At 46.7% G+C, this 14,532-nt stretch overlaps 1 protein-coding gene across 3 annotated transcripts in view; it reads right to left on the bottom strand.

Annotated features, from left to right (window-relative positions):
* Positions 1 to 14,532, bottom strand: part of SNED1 (sushi, nidogen and EGF like domains 1) — a 73,932-nt gene that overhangs the window by 4,394 nt on the left and 55,006 nt on the right. For all 3 annotated transcript variants that reach the window (XM_083613679.1, XM_083613680.1, XM_083613681.1), the window contains 10 exons: positions 12,699 to 12,882; positions 10,566 to 10,678; positions 9,551 to 9,829; positions 8,242 to 8,386; positions 8,021 to 8,103; positions 7,828 to 7,929; positions 5,046 to 5,162; positions 3,295 to 3,382; positions 2,605 to 2,688; positions 2,265 to 2,295 (listed from right to left, as the gene is read on the bottom strand). In XM_083613679.1, coding sequence (XP_083469805.1) covers positions 2,274 to 2,295; positions 2,605 to 2,688; positions 3,295 to 3,382; positions 5,046 to 5,162; positions 7,828 to 7,929; positions 8,021 to 8,103; positions 8,242 to 8,386; positions 9,551 to 9,829; positions 10,566 to 10,678; positions 12,699 to 12,882 — 1,217 coding nt within the window. In that variant the 3' untranslated portion in view covers positions 2,265 to 2,273. The remainder of the gene's footprint in view (positions 1 to 2,264; positions 2,296 to 2,604; positions 2,689 to 3,294; positions 3,383 to 5,045; positions 5,163 to 7,827; positions 7,930 to 8,020; positions 8,104 to 8,241; positions 8,387 to 9,550; positions 9,830 to 10,565; positions 10,679 to 12,698; positions 12,883 to 14,532) is intronic.

Raw genomic sequence — 14,532 nt, 5'->3', positions numbered from 1 at the left:
AGTGGTAGGGGATGCTTTATCCCATGTTGATGGCCTTTCAGCTGATTCCCTGGTGGCCCGCTGGAATGTGGAGTTAACCAGGGCTATTGACTGTTTGGCTCCGAAGTGCCCTCTCCGATTGCATGGAGCCCGGACAGCCCCGTGGTTTTCCACGGATCTGAGGGCAATGAAACAATCGTTGAGACTGCTAGAGCGCTGGTGGTGGATAACTCATTCCGAATCTGACCGGACACAGGTTAGAGCTCAACGTCGAGCCTATCAAGTGGCGATAGCGACGGTGAAGAAGAATTTCTTCACCGCCTCTATTGCATCTGCAGAAAACAGCAGCAGGAGATTTTTTCAGGTGGTTCACAATTTAGCCGAACCACCTGCAACATCGGGGCCCAGTATGGGCCACATGTTCTCCTGCAATGATTTTGCAAAGTTTTTTGCAGATAAAATCGCTCAGATTCGGGAAGAAATAGACTCCACCGTGGGAGCAGGGCCGGGGCGGGAGAGTGCTAGAGTTCTGTCTAGTCAAGTTGAGTGGGATCAATTCCAATCTGTTACCTCCGAGGATGTGGACAGGCTGCTTGGACGAGTGAAACCAACCACCTGTCTCCTGGATCCTTGCCCACCCTGGCTTATAAAAGCTAGCCGGGAAGGACTGGGCGATGGGCTTCGTGGGGTGGTGAATGCTTCCCTCCGTGAGGGAGCCTTCCCAGACCCACTGAAAGAGGCGGTTATTAAACCGCTTCTTAAAAAACCATCTTTAGATGCGGCCACGATGGCCAACTATCGCCCAGTCTCAAATCTTCCATTCTTGGGCAAGGTGATTGAGTGAGCGGTTGCCGAACAACTCCAGGCACGCCTGGAAGAAGCGGACCATTTGGATCCCTTCCAGTCGGGATTCAGGCCTCATCATGGGACTGAAACTGCCTTGGTCGCACTGGTTGATGATCTCCGGCGGGCTAGGGACAAAGGTGAGAGCTGTTTCCTAGTTCTGCTGGATCTCTCAGCGGCGTTTGATACCATCGACCATAACATCCTTCTGGACCGTCTTGAGGGGCTGGGAGCTGGGGGCACTGTCATACAGTGGTTCCGCTCCTTCCTCCTGGGCCGTGTTCAGAAAGTGGAGGTGGGGGATGAGTGTTCAGACCCCTGGGCTCTCACTTGTGGGATGCCTCAGGGTTCTGTCCTCTCCCCCATGCTTTTCAACATTTACATGCAGCCGCTGGGAGAGATCTTCAGGAGGTTTGGGCTGGGTGTTCATCAGTATGCGGATGATATCCAGCTCTACCTCTCTTTTAAATCAGAACCAGTGAAGGCGGTGAAAGTCCTGTGTGAGTGTCTGGAGGCGGTTGGAGGATGGATGGCGGCTAACAGATTGAGGTTGAATCCTGACAAGACAGAAGTACTGTTTTTGGGGGACGGGAGGCAAGCAGGTGTGGAGGATTCCCTGGTCATGAATGGGGTAACTGTGCCCCTGAAGGACCAGGTGCGCAGCCTGGGAGTCATTTTGGACTCACAGCTGTCCATGGAGGCACAGGTCAAGTCTGTGTCCAGGGCAGCTGTTTACCAGCTCCATCTGGTACGTAGGCTGAGACCCTATCTGCCTGCGGACTGTCTTGCCAGAGTGGTGCATGCTCTGGTTATTTCCCGCTTGGACTACTGCAATGCACTCTACGTGGGGCTACCTTTGAAGGTGACTCGGAAACTACAACTAATCCAGAATGCGGCAGCTAGACTGGTGACTGGGGGCGGCCGCCGAGACCATATAACACTGGTCTTGAAAGACCTACATTGGCTCCCAGTACATTTCCGAGCACAATTCAAAGTGTTGGTGCTGACCTTTAAAGCCCTAAACGGCCTCGGTCCAGTATACCTGAAGGAGCGTCTCCACCCCCATCATTCTGCCCGGACGCTGAGGTCCAGCGCCGAGGGCCTTCTGGCGGTTCCCTCATTGCGAGAAGCAAAGCTACAGGGAACCAGGCAGAGGGCCTTCTCGGTAGTGGCGCCCGCCCTGTGGAACGCCCTTCCAGCAGATGTCAAAGCGATAAACAACTACCTGACATTCAGAAGACATCTTAAGGCAGCCCTGTTCAGGGAAGTTTTTAACGTGTGATATTTTACTGTATTTTTGGTTTCTATGGAAGCCGCCTAGAGTGGCTGGGGAGGCCCAGCCAGATGGGCGGGGTATAAATAAATTATTATTATTATTATTATTATTATTATTATTATTATTATTATTATTATTCCCTATATTTTCCTGCAAAGATACTTACTATATGGCTTCAGTGTCTGTTACTTTGTTTTCTGAAACAAACAAGAGAACGTTAAATCTATAAAACATTCAAACATACTCTGCTTGTTCTGAATGCTACTTTGCTCCAGCAGCATGTTGGGCAATGGCAGCAGAATTAAAGTAGCAATAATATTGACTGAGTAAATGATCACAGATTTAAACACTCCAGCGGTCAAAACAACCCATAAGTTAACATCAAGATTAGATGGTTGCTGCTAACCTAAACCATCAGTAATGTCAGAAATCAGGAGCTGGATATTGCATTCCAAGGGTTTCCCCCACAGCTATGACTTCCCACAAAGCCACCAACATTCCTTTACCTGCTGTGTGCCTTATTTGAAACAGTGCTCTCACAGCTCTCCTTGTAGCAGACATCCTGGTGCACTTTGTAGATCCTCTTGTATCTACCACAACAGCAAATGCAAGTTAAGAGTAGGAATGATGAAAAGTCTGCTTGGCTATAGTTGAACAGTATGTTGGTTGTGAACCTCTCACATAGCTTGGACCTCCCTAACTTCCACCAACATTCCTACTTTGACAGAGAAACCTCCAGCACTAAAATGGACATTTGTATATCCTCAAGTTCCTATCTTCCCCCAAGTGCCTGCCCCTCCAAAACCACCGGCAGCCAAATTATGAGATCCTCACCATTCCCTGAGTTGCTCAGCATTTGCATCATTCATGATCTATCACATGTTAGAAGCTGCACAGCAATCACATTCTGCAACCATTTGTGTATGTCTACACTACAAACTTCAGTTGGCTTACTGTCTGCATTTATTCCTGCCTCCTCTCTAGGATCCTAGGAACCATTTTTTTGATAGAACAGGGAATATTTAATTCACAAAATTCTTTGTATTTTCAGATGTTCATGTACTTTTAAATTATATTCCTGTGTATGGGGATTAATAGCAGGACAACAAAAATGGAATGTACAAGGCCCTATCTATCAAAATGGGACTGAGAGCTAATTTGATCTCTGAATTAATGTTCTGTGAGACAGTACTTACAGATAATGACAGACACCTCCTTCCCAGACTGGAAAGGATTTGGTTTCTGAGTAAAGCCGAGTACAAGACTGAGGCACCTTCTTGCAGGCTGAAGGGAGAAATTGGCATGGTTAGGGAAGGAGGGAGGACTATAATAAGCAAAGAGATATATTTCAAGTCCATTTTCTAAGCATTGTTAAATGTTCCTATTATTCAAAGGTGGGTTGACTCAGAACCAATGCCTTCTAAATATATTCCTGCCCCAAGTGCTGGTGAGTGAAGGGAGATAAGCAGACTCATTAAACCAACAGTTTGGAAGGAGAGAGCACTGTATTCCCATAACCAAAAAAATCTTGACGTCTTCAGTAAGCGCCAGAAGTTCAACAGGGAAGAGGCCTCTCTCAGCTAAACTGGAAGGGAGCTCCATAAAACTGGGCCCTCCATCCTGAACACATGGCTCCTTATAGATACAAGTTATGCATCTGAGCCACAGGGGACCACTAACAGCGACCCCTTCAAAGACCTCAGTGATCAAGCAGGAATCTAAGGGATCAGGCAGTCCCTGAGTTACCCTACACTCAAGTTGCTAAGGGCCTTGTAAATTAATAACGAACCTCGAACCTGTTCCCAGTATCCTATGGACAGCCAGCCCAACCTTTTGAGCACTGAAGTTATCTGCTTGCAGTGGTCTCTCCTTATTAACATAAAGAGTATAAGAATAGCCAACTAGAAACCAGGGAGCATAAGAGTACTCTCCCATCCTTTGGTTTCCAGCAACTGGTTCCATTGCTGCCTCTAGCTGTGGAGGTACAGCATAGCCATCATACCTAGTAGCATAGGTGCCAACTCCCTGGGTGCCTGAGCACCCACAAAATTCCCCATGAAGGGGCTGGGCACCCACAGATTTTGGTGCCAGGGTCATTCATGCTGCATGGCACCCACGGCCCTGGGCACCCACGGCAGGGGGGCCAAGCTGACACTCCTGCCTAGTAGCCACTGATAGCCCTCTCCTCCATGAATTTGTCTAGTTCTCTTTTACAGCCATCCAAGTTGGTGGCCATCACTGCCTCCTGGGGGAGCAAGCTCTGTAGTTTGACTATGCACTGCACGAAGTGTTTTATCAACAGCCTGGGTGCAGCGTTTTGCACTAGCTAGAGCCTCCAGAACAGGCCCAAGGTAGTGCATTGTGATAATTGAGCCTTGATGTTACCATTGCATGAATTACTGTGGCCAGACTAACCCTGTCCACAAACAGCTGTAGCTGTCATGCCGGCTGTAGCTGGTAAAAGGCACTCCTAGCCACTGAGGCAACCAGAGTGTCCAGACAAAGATGGACCCAGAAGCACCCCAAAACTCTTCTTTCTGAGAGAACTCCATCCAGAATAGGCAACTGGCCGGTCTCCCAGATACAGGAACCACCAACCCACGGTGCCTTTGTATTGCATACAGACTGGGAAAAGGGATGGTTGCCCACTTGGCTGCAGAGTGTAAAGCCTGGAATCAGAGTGGCTCTTCTACTTGCAGTAGAGCAGGAACAACTGGGTGCTACTAATATTCACATGTTTTTAGTTGTTTTTAAAATTTTAACTTTTCTATTTTTAATTGTATTATTTTATCACTTGTTTTATCACTTCACCCTTTGATGCCCTGGGGGCTCCTTTAGGAGGAGGGTCAAGATTCACTAAACAATTAAAAATCATCCACATCTGGAAGCACCCATAGTATCATACCGTTAGGAGAGTCCAGAGAAGCCTGTGTTGTTCTTAACTCACCTAGTTCACATTGTCTGCCCTTGAATCCAGGATTGCAATCGCAGTGATAAGACTCTGGGCCAGCAACACAGGTCCCCCCGTTTTGGCAGAAGTTTATGGAACAGTTCTGCTTGCCACCTGGTGATGAAAGGGATAATAATAATAATAATGATAATAATAATAATAATAATAATAGTAGTAGTAGTAGTAGTAATATTTATACCCTGCCCTCCCCGGCCAGGGCCAGGCTCAGGGAAGCTAACACCAAATATAATATAAATTACAATAAATAAATAAATTACAAATACAAATTACAATAAAACATAATAGAGAACAACAACAACAAACAATTAAAATACGGCTTAAAATACAACTTAAAAATGCAGCCTCATTTTAGTAGTAGCCCATAAATCAAGACCATAAAGGGAGGAAACATCAGATATTCATCCAAGCCAGCTATCCATGCTGGTTCTACATGGGCCAGCAAAAAAACCAAGGGAAAATTTATATGGCTGCATAAAGGAAGATATCCTGGAATTTGCACTCAACAGTTAAAGCATGCATCAATAGTACTTCTAGGCAACAGGCAGAGTACTATGTCTTACTTATGTTAGAAAGGAAAATGGGAGCTAGCATTCAGATTTGAGAGTAGGTGAATCAAAGGCAAGTTGCTTAGCTTTCTTCACAGTTACTTGCAAGTATGTCTGTCCTGTGTACAGGAGTGAGCCATGGGATCCTGCAGGGGCTGGGAAACTCCTCGGATGGTTCATTATTATGTCAAATCTTTAGGTGAGGGTGGGAATTGTCAACTGCAATCATTTACTGTAGCCAACCATGCAAGTGCCCAAGCTGGGATCATGAGTTAGTCCACCAAGCCAGAGAACAACCTTGTATATGACTAGTTTGCCCACATGCTAGTTGGAAAAAAAGCAGGAGTAAAAAAAAAGTGTTTGAGAAAGTAAAAAGTCATTTGCGTGCTGTCAGGGGCTCAGGAGCAGGAGCTCTGGGGAGAGAGGAAATTCAGAGCGAAGGGGAAGAATCCGAGGGCAGCGTAGGGGAGTATGACAGTGACCCGAGGGATTCCATGAGCTTCTCCAGCGAATCAGAAGATTCCCAGAAGGGGGCGCCGATGGTCAGGGCAAGGGGGGTCCCAGGGGGGACGCACCAGAAACAAGGAGCCAGCGGGGACCCCCAAAGCAGCAGCGGGGGATCAGGACCAGTTTCCCCACCAGAGCGTAGTGGGGGGGAAGAGTCACATGTGTCAGGACCGGCGTCTCCTTCAGCGGGGAGAGAAGATGAGTCAGGGCTGACCACGCCTCCATCGGAGAGTGGGGGAACGGAGGGGAGGTCAGTTGCAGCTAGCCTCCCCGAAGGGGGAAGCAGTGACAGCAGCAGTGAAACGGTCAGGAGGAAAGTTGCCGGCTGGGCGCGCGCACCAAGTTCAAATGTACAGGCGCGAGGGACAGCAGGAGACCCGGATTGGGAACCAGCTCCTAAAGCCCGCCGGAGGGAGGGGGAAGACTCAGGGGAATCAGCGTCAGAAGAGTCTAGAAAGGGCGAGACCCCGACGGGCAGGCGGAACCAGAGGAGGAAAGAGCAGAGGAAGAGGTGGAGCAAGGCTAGAGTCTTAAACTGGTGTCTGGGGGGAGGAGATTCAGACAGAGCTTCAGCGGTCTAGAGTTTGAGACGTAGAGCTGCACGCTGCGGCTGTGGAAGTGAAACTGAACTTCAATAAAGACTTTCGTACTTAACAACGAAACGGCGTTGGTCCTTTGTGAGCTGGGATCTCGGGCAGCTCTGACACGTGCACACACACTTCTATTGTGTTTTTTTTTTAAACAATACAAAACGTGTTTGCTAGAGGTGAAAAGTGCAATGTAACATACACATCATAAGGAGCAATCCTAGTTCTTAGTTACTAGAAAGATTCTCTCCTTGCTCCAGCTAAAACTTAGGACTGTCTGTGAAGTGTCCCCGAGATAACTTGTCACCTAAGTGACAATTTTCTTGCAGAAAAAAACAGTATTCAAGAAGTGCACTTTATTGTTAATGACAAATACATGTGCACATCCTTACATGTGTCTCTATTAAAACAGAAACTTATTACAGTTTAACAGGCTATGCATAATTTTATCTTGCTGTTCCTTTCTATATCTCTGTGAACGTCACTACTGATCAGACATGGCCTGTTTTTTGTTCAATTTGTTAGTGTAGCTTATGGTCCACATGACATCCCAACAGGGTATATACAGAGACCAATACTCAATCCCTGTGCATATCGTTCAGGATTACACATACAGCAGCAAGATAGCCTATATTTGGATTGAGTAGTAGTAAGATCAGGGTCCACTGTTCAATTCACATCAGTGAGATCCTATCAAAGAACACTAGACTAGACTGACGGATGGTTTAAGTAGCAGTGAGAGTATATGACAAATAATAAAAAGGAGAGAAGTTCTATCTCTAGCTAGGCTCATCCAGCAATTACTATTTCTTTAGAAAAAGAGAGTAATCCTAATTATTATCACAACAAAGCTATTTCCCCCCCTAAAGCAATAAGTGCCTGTTCCTTGAGGAGTTTCTCCTATTTGATGGAAGGTGGATGGGCAACCCATCTGTGGAATTCCCCTGTTGCAAACATTGTTATTCTTTTGGTGCCAGGCAAAGATGCTATCCCAGGCTTTTAAGTGTATTTTCATTTTTAGCGGACTTATATTTTATTTGTGTGTTTTATTTGTGTGGCCTTGTACCATCTTTGACTTCTGGATTATTCCAGAGATGCTCGTTATCTCTTTAAACTTACTTTCCCTCTTGCTGTTCTCAGGTTCTGATAGGTGCAGTGCCTGGCTGACCTGTTTGGTTGATTCCTCCCCATTTTCTTCCACTTTCATGGGAGCCTCAGGTTCTAAAAAAGGAAGCCAACAATACCTTAGCCTGAGGATTAGTGCACCGCTAGGAGACAAAGAATACAAGGAGGGAGGATGAAGGGCACTTACGTGTTCTCACAGTGACAGATCTACTGGGCAAGTTGCTGAATTTAGTGGTGATCCTCCCTCTGCCATCCACTAGCTCTGTAAACCTTTAAAAAGAAAAAACACTTGGACATTCTCATTTGTGATACAGTGTCAGCTGAACTGACATACTCCGATTTCAGCACTCATGAGTCACAATGTGGAACCTGTTTCGTTTTGCATGGCAACTGAATCCCATTCTTTACCTAGGTGCTTGTGAGGGTTCCTCAGGGGCATTGTGATCAGCAAGCAGACGCAGTTCTGGCAGGAATGCCGGGGGGACCCGGTTTCTCAGCACACGGGGATGCCCTGTTTGGCTCCAGCGCCTTTCTGGGGTGCCATCCTTCTGCACTGCAGACCAGAGAAGGTTATGTTTTATTGGGACTGAGTGAATCATGCCAGCTTTACTACAACTACACCAACTCCTTCTTCAGGTACAATTTAGGGTATGTCTATTGACCTATAAGGGATGTGGGTGGCGCTGTGGGTTAAACCGCAGAGCCTAGGACTTGCTGATCAGAAGGTTGGCGGTTCGAATCCCCGCGACAGGGTGAGCTCCCGTTGCTCGGTCCCTGCTCCTGCCAACCTAGCAGTTCGAAAGCACGTCAGAGTGCAAGTAGATAAATAGGTACCGCTCCGGCGGAAAGGTAAACGGCGTTTCTGTGCGCTGCTCTGGTTCGCCAGAAGCGGCTTAGTCATGCTGGCCACATGACCTGGAAGCTGTATGCCGGCTCCCTCGGCCAATAAAGCGAGATGAGCACCACAACCCCAGAGTCGGCCACAACTGGACCTAATGGTCAGGGGTCCCTTTACCTTTACCTATTGACCTACAAAGCCCTAAACGGCTTAGGACCCAAGTACCTCAGGAACTGCCTCTTTCCACTTGAACTTGCCCACATAATAAGATCTGCCTTGGAGGCCCCTCTCCAGCTAGATCTCCTACTCCCTTAAAAATATATATACAGCAGTGGGTGTGTAGCTATGATTAGGCTTTGGTGCAGTGGTGGTGGTAGTTTTATTTCTCAATGACCCTGCTCCCACACCAACAAAATAGCAGACAGCACAGTACTGTGGGAATGGGTTAAGTCCTCTGAAAGTCACAATTCTAATTGGATTCAGCCCTCTTCCTTGGCTGATTTTGTTGTTGAAAAACCACAATTTACTTGCTCTCTTAATATCTGCAAGGATATTAAATTCAAAATGAGCAAAAGCAAGGGGGGTGTTAAAGAGGACCTTTCTAATTTTGTAATTAATTGTTTCTTGCTCACTCACATATCCCCAGGGCAGCAGCATGTAAAATGGATATTCTCTGCTCTCGCTTAGAAAATTCCTCATCACAGAGAACTTTATCTTTTGCTGTAGATGGATCTCTCTCTCTCCCTCTCATGATATGATGATATGTTGAATATACATGCTGACATCCTAAGAGGCTAGGGCCCACATAAAGTCATATTACAAAAGAAACAAAAGGCTTGCAGGAAGCTATGAACATAGGGAATGGGAGGCTGGACGTACAGGCCGTAATGTACAGGTGGGCAGGCTCGCTAGTTACTTGTCCTTGATCTGTGTTTTGAACAGCCATCACTGATAAGCGATATCTTTGACCTGGATTCAGGTCACGCACTGTGTAGGAAGATAGCTTCCCATTGGGCACGTAGCGGCTCTTCACACTTTGACTGGTGGTGACATTGATGATGTAACCTTCCACTGTGCCAACCAGGGGCTGTTCCCAGACCATCTGAACAGAGGTGGCTGTGACTCTGGATGCTGTGAGGTTTCTAGGAGGAAGAGGTCCTGTTCAGGGAGAAGGAGGAAGATCAATGTGGAATTCCTTTCAATTGCACTTTATTCTTCTCATCCACTGGGCAGTTGAAACAAGGGGCAGCGAGCCCTTGGAGGCATAACTGTTCTCTTTCCACCATGCTTTCTCAAATGGTTAAACAAAGGTGCCCTCTTAGGCTGCTGCAAGCCTCTGGGTGGCTCTGTTGTTATTTGGCCATTGGGATTCTACCAAGAAACAGGCATTGCATTCCCAGAGAAGAAAGAGAAACTGTTCAGAGACATGGGGACAAAGGAGGGACTGTCATAGGCACTATGCAAAGGATGCCTGTAACAGCTCTGCAGGGAACCTCTACCATAGAACTGCTAGTTGCACTTGCAAAAGGAAGTTTCCAAATTTAGCAGGTACCTCCTTAAAGTGCTTCAGAAATCTAGCAAAAAAAGTTTGATAGTTGCAGTTGTGCAACATTAAATATAAAATGGACATATACACACATGGAAAAGAGCTTTTCAGTTATTCTGAACATATATTAATGAAAAGTAGTATGGTACATAGCCTTATAGGAGTTTGTTGTTAAATAGGACTCTTGTACCTGACTCTCCCTTAAGCATTTTGCGCTCCAACTCTGAACCTAATGCTCAGGCCAAGTACGATTCACCACAGGGGAAAAAGTGCTTTTAAAAAGTTGGTTAGTGGGCAATAAAGGTGGGGTGGCAAGAAGCAAGTTGGGGAATTTTCTATCAAACTCACGTGTCCACACGTAGACGGGTGCAGTAGCAAAGCTCTCAGTGGGATGGTCTTCTGCACTGAGGCCACTCAAGGTCCACATGTGAATAAGATACTTCTGCCCTGGCTGAAGGTCCCTGTTGGAAGATTAGATACGCTGGGTAAGTCTCAGTCAGATGCTATGATTTGGGAACAAAGAACAAGCTTATTGACTGCTGCTGAGTCAGAGACTTGCATAAACTACCCACTCAGATAGAAATGTGAACAAATATCTACTGCACACAGAGAGCTGTTGAATGCATGAGGCAAATACCTGAAAGCAATGTCAATTCCAAATTCCTTTCCGTCCCATCTGAGCCTCAAATTCTTTCTAATTGAAGAGTCTCAAGTTATACCTCGGAGCTTAGGGCAATGAAACAAGCTGGGAGATGGCTTGAACGCAAGTGGAAGAAAACACTGGTTTTCTAGCCTAACAGCAGTAGTGAAGGCAGCAAAGAAGTCATCTACTGCTGCCTCCACTGCATCCTCACTATGCCATCTGGCAGAGCTTTTCCAGATAGTACAGTCTGGCCCAAAGGAAGTAGCAGAACTGACAGTAGCTCACTGTGACTTGTTTGCAAAGCATTTTGAGGATAAAATCAATTGACTCCGCTGTTAGAACAGATAAATCTCAAGAGGTGCCCAGAGTACAGTCTAGTCTTCTTGTGTTGAATGTGTTTCATGTGTTTCATTTGGTAAGGCTCAAGGATCTGGACAAGGTGTGTGGATCCATCAGGGTGACCACTTGCACTCTGGACCCTTGTCCCTCTTGGCTGATAAAAAAGTAGCAGCTGCCTGGGCCAGAGAGGTGATTAATGCCTCCTTGCAAAAGGGGGTGGTCCCTGCCTGCTTGAAGGCGGCCATGGTAAAATCTTAAGTCATTACTGACCAGTTGCCACTCTCCCTTTCTTGGTTAAGGTTATTGAGCAGGTGGTCACAGACCTGATCCAGGCACTTTGGGAGGAAACTGATTTTCTAGATCCAGTTCAATCAGGGTTTTGGCAAAGAAACTACTTGGTCACCCTTTTTGATTATTATCTCTGGCAAGAGAGAGACAATGTCCCTGTTAATTTCTCCTTGACCTCTCAGTTGCTTTCAATACCATCAACCATGGTAACCTTCTAGAGCAGCTGCCTGAGTTGGTGGCACTACTTTGCAGTGGTTCTGGTTCTACTTTGATTATCATTTCCAGAGGATGATATTTGAGGAGTGCTCTTCAGCCCCTTGGAGGGTTCCTCAGGGTTCAATTTTATCCCCCATGCTGCTTAACATCTACATGAAATTGTTGAGTGGGGTCACCTGATGCTTTGAAGTATATTGTCAAACAAAACTCTACTTCTTACACCTGTATATGTGGATGTGCTGGACTGTGGTCTTGCCTTGATTCAGATAAGACTGAGGCACTGTTAGTGGGCATTTCCCTAGACCAAATGGATGGGAAGTGGCATGATCTTGACGTAGCTACATACCCTCTGAAGGGGCAGGTATATAACTTGGGGGTACTTCTGGATTCATTGCTGTCGCTTGCGGATCAGGTAGCCTTGGTGGTGCGGAGTGCCCTCCACCAGCTTGGTAGCACAGCTGCACCCCTATCTGGACAGGGATAGCCTAAATTCTGTTGTCTATGCTCTGGTAACCTCTAGGTTAGATTACTACAACACATTATACATGGGGCAGCTTCTGAAGACGGTTTGGAAACTTCAGCTGGTACAACATTCAGCAGCCAGGTTGCTCAGCAGGGGAGACTGTTTGAGCATTATAACACCAATTCTGGCTTGATTGCATGGGCTGCCGATTAGTTTCCGGGCCCAATTCAAAGTGCTGGTTTTGACCTATAAAGCCTTAAATAGCTCAGGACCACAATGGAAACCAAGGGAAGGGAGAGTGCTCTTCTACTGAGTCCTGCTTGTGGGTTTCCCACAGGCATCTGGTTGGCCACTGTGAGAACAGGATGCTGGGCTAGATAGGCCAATGGCCGAATCCAGCAGGGTCTTTTTATGTTCTTCATTGCCTCCCAGCACCACTGACTGGCTAAGTAACAAGCCACCACCTGACCTACTTTCATTCACCATCACCTCCCTCCCTCCACCCCCAGGAAGTCTCTTGCTTCTTGCTCACCAGAATGTGTATTTTGTCACTGTATTGTTTAACTCCACAGCACGATCCTCCACATCATCCGGCTGCCGTATGGACACACGCACCTTGCTGACCGTAGCGTACTTGAGCCTGTGGAGAGCCCATTGCACAGTAATGGTTGTAGCAGTCACATTGGCAATTTCAAATCCCTCCACTGGGTGAGGTCCTGGCAGGATGAGAGAGGGGAAACGCAGGAGGCGGTTACGACTCACCCCACTTGACAGTGACACACTCACTTGATCCTCATGGGTGAGCCCTGCCCCGCTGGAGGCCTCCTTCTCATCTCAGTAGTTTCCTACAGAAGAAAAGGGTCAGTCTGGGCTTTCTGGCAAGACTTCTACAGCAGAGGGCTCCTTCCCTTACTGGGAGTATAGGACATGACATCTTGCAACCTCATGGGACCCTTCTTTGCATTTAAGGGTCACCCATAAGACACCATATGGCACAGTCACTTAGTAAAGTTGGTGTTGCGTAGTGGTTAGTGTTAAGGGTAGGGCCTGGGAGACCATGGTTCAAATCCCCACTCAGACATAAAGCTCACTAGGTGATAGAACCATAGAGTTGATGTTGGACCAGTCATAGTTTCTCCAGGTTGCTGTGAGTATAAAATGGAGGAGAACCAGGCATGCCACCTTGAGCTCCTTAGCCCACATGGATGGCAATACCTAGGAAGGGTGAGTTATGCTTCCCATGCAGCAGAGTCCAATACAGCTAACCCCTACCTAAAAGAGCTTTAATGCCAAATCACACAGAGGATTAGCATAGCCAGGATAAACCTACAATTTATAGAAACCACAGAATGCCCCAGACATCAAGGTAGGCTCTCTCAGCAGACACTGCCACCATACTTATTCAAAGCATGATTTCTTCTATTTACAGGCTCCATATAACCTCATAGTGGTGAGGGAGATGAAGGGCTTGCTATGTATGAACCATGTACAGCGTTTGGCTTGTTCTTGACTGGTAACAGCAAGATGTTCCTGTGAATACGCTAAGTGATTTGTCAAACTGAGATCTGCCGATGTGGTGTTACCAGCTGATTGCCCAAGAGCATTAAAAAAAAAGCTTGATGGTATAAATCTGTGAACTAAGGCTCCGTCCAGATGGGCAGCTTCCTGTGTGGCCAACTTAATGCTGTAGGACTAAAGCAGAAGTGAGTAGGAAAGTAGTTAAAAGCAAAGGGTGCTAACTAGTATGGGAGTAAGACACATCATATGCATGCAAATATCCCACAAGCTATAGAAGGAGTTAGAAGGCTACAGAGGAATGCATATGGCAAATCTGCAGCACTGTTTCCTATAAATTATCTGTGCACCAGGATTGTTCAGTCAGTATCACTCAACCAATCCTGCTAGTTCCGTCATGTGAAACAGTACAATCCCCATCCCATTAAGGTTGACAAAGTGGCATAACTGACATGGGGGAGAAACCACACTTGCATATGGAAATGCCTAAAGTAATGGATTGTTACAGGCTAAACTGACGATGGACAACTACCAGTGAAGCCTTTTCCATATAATTCTTAAAGGATTACAAAGCAGCAAAAGTCTCTGATGGTGAATGATGGGAGACTCTCAGCTCCCTCAACAGTTCATGGGATATACACATTAGTTATAGCAAGGAGGTTTTAAGCAGGCTTCCTCAACCTCGGCCCTCCTGATGTTTTGAGACTACAATTCCCAACATCCCTGACCACTGGTCCTGCTAGCTAGGGATCATGGGAGTTGTAGGCCAAAAACATCTGGTGGGCCGAGGTTGAGGAAGCCTGGTTTTAAGCATAATGTGTGCTCTGTATAAAAGGCCTCCAACTTCAGCT

This window comes from Podarcis filfolensis, assembly GCF_964270895.1.
Source record: "Podarcis filfolensis genome assembly, chromosome: 5".
NCBI classification, from domain to species: domain Eukaryota; kingdom Metazoa; phylum Chordata; class Lepidosauria; order Squamata; family Lacertidae; genus Podarcis; species Podarcis filfolensis.
Note: the sequence above shows the minus strand (reverse complement) of the source record. Positions and strands in the feature narration are given on the sequence as shown.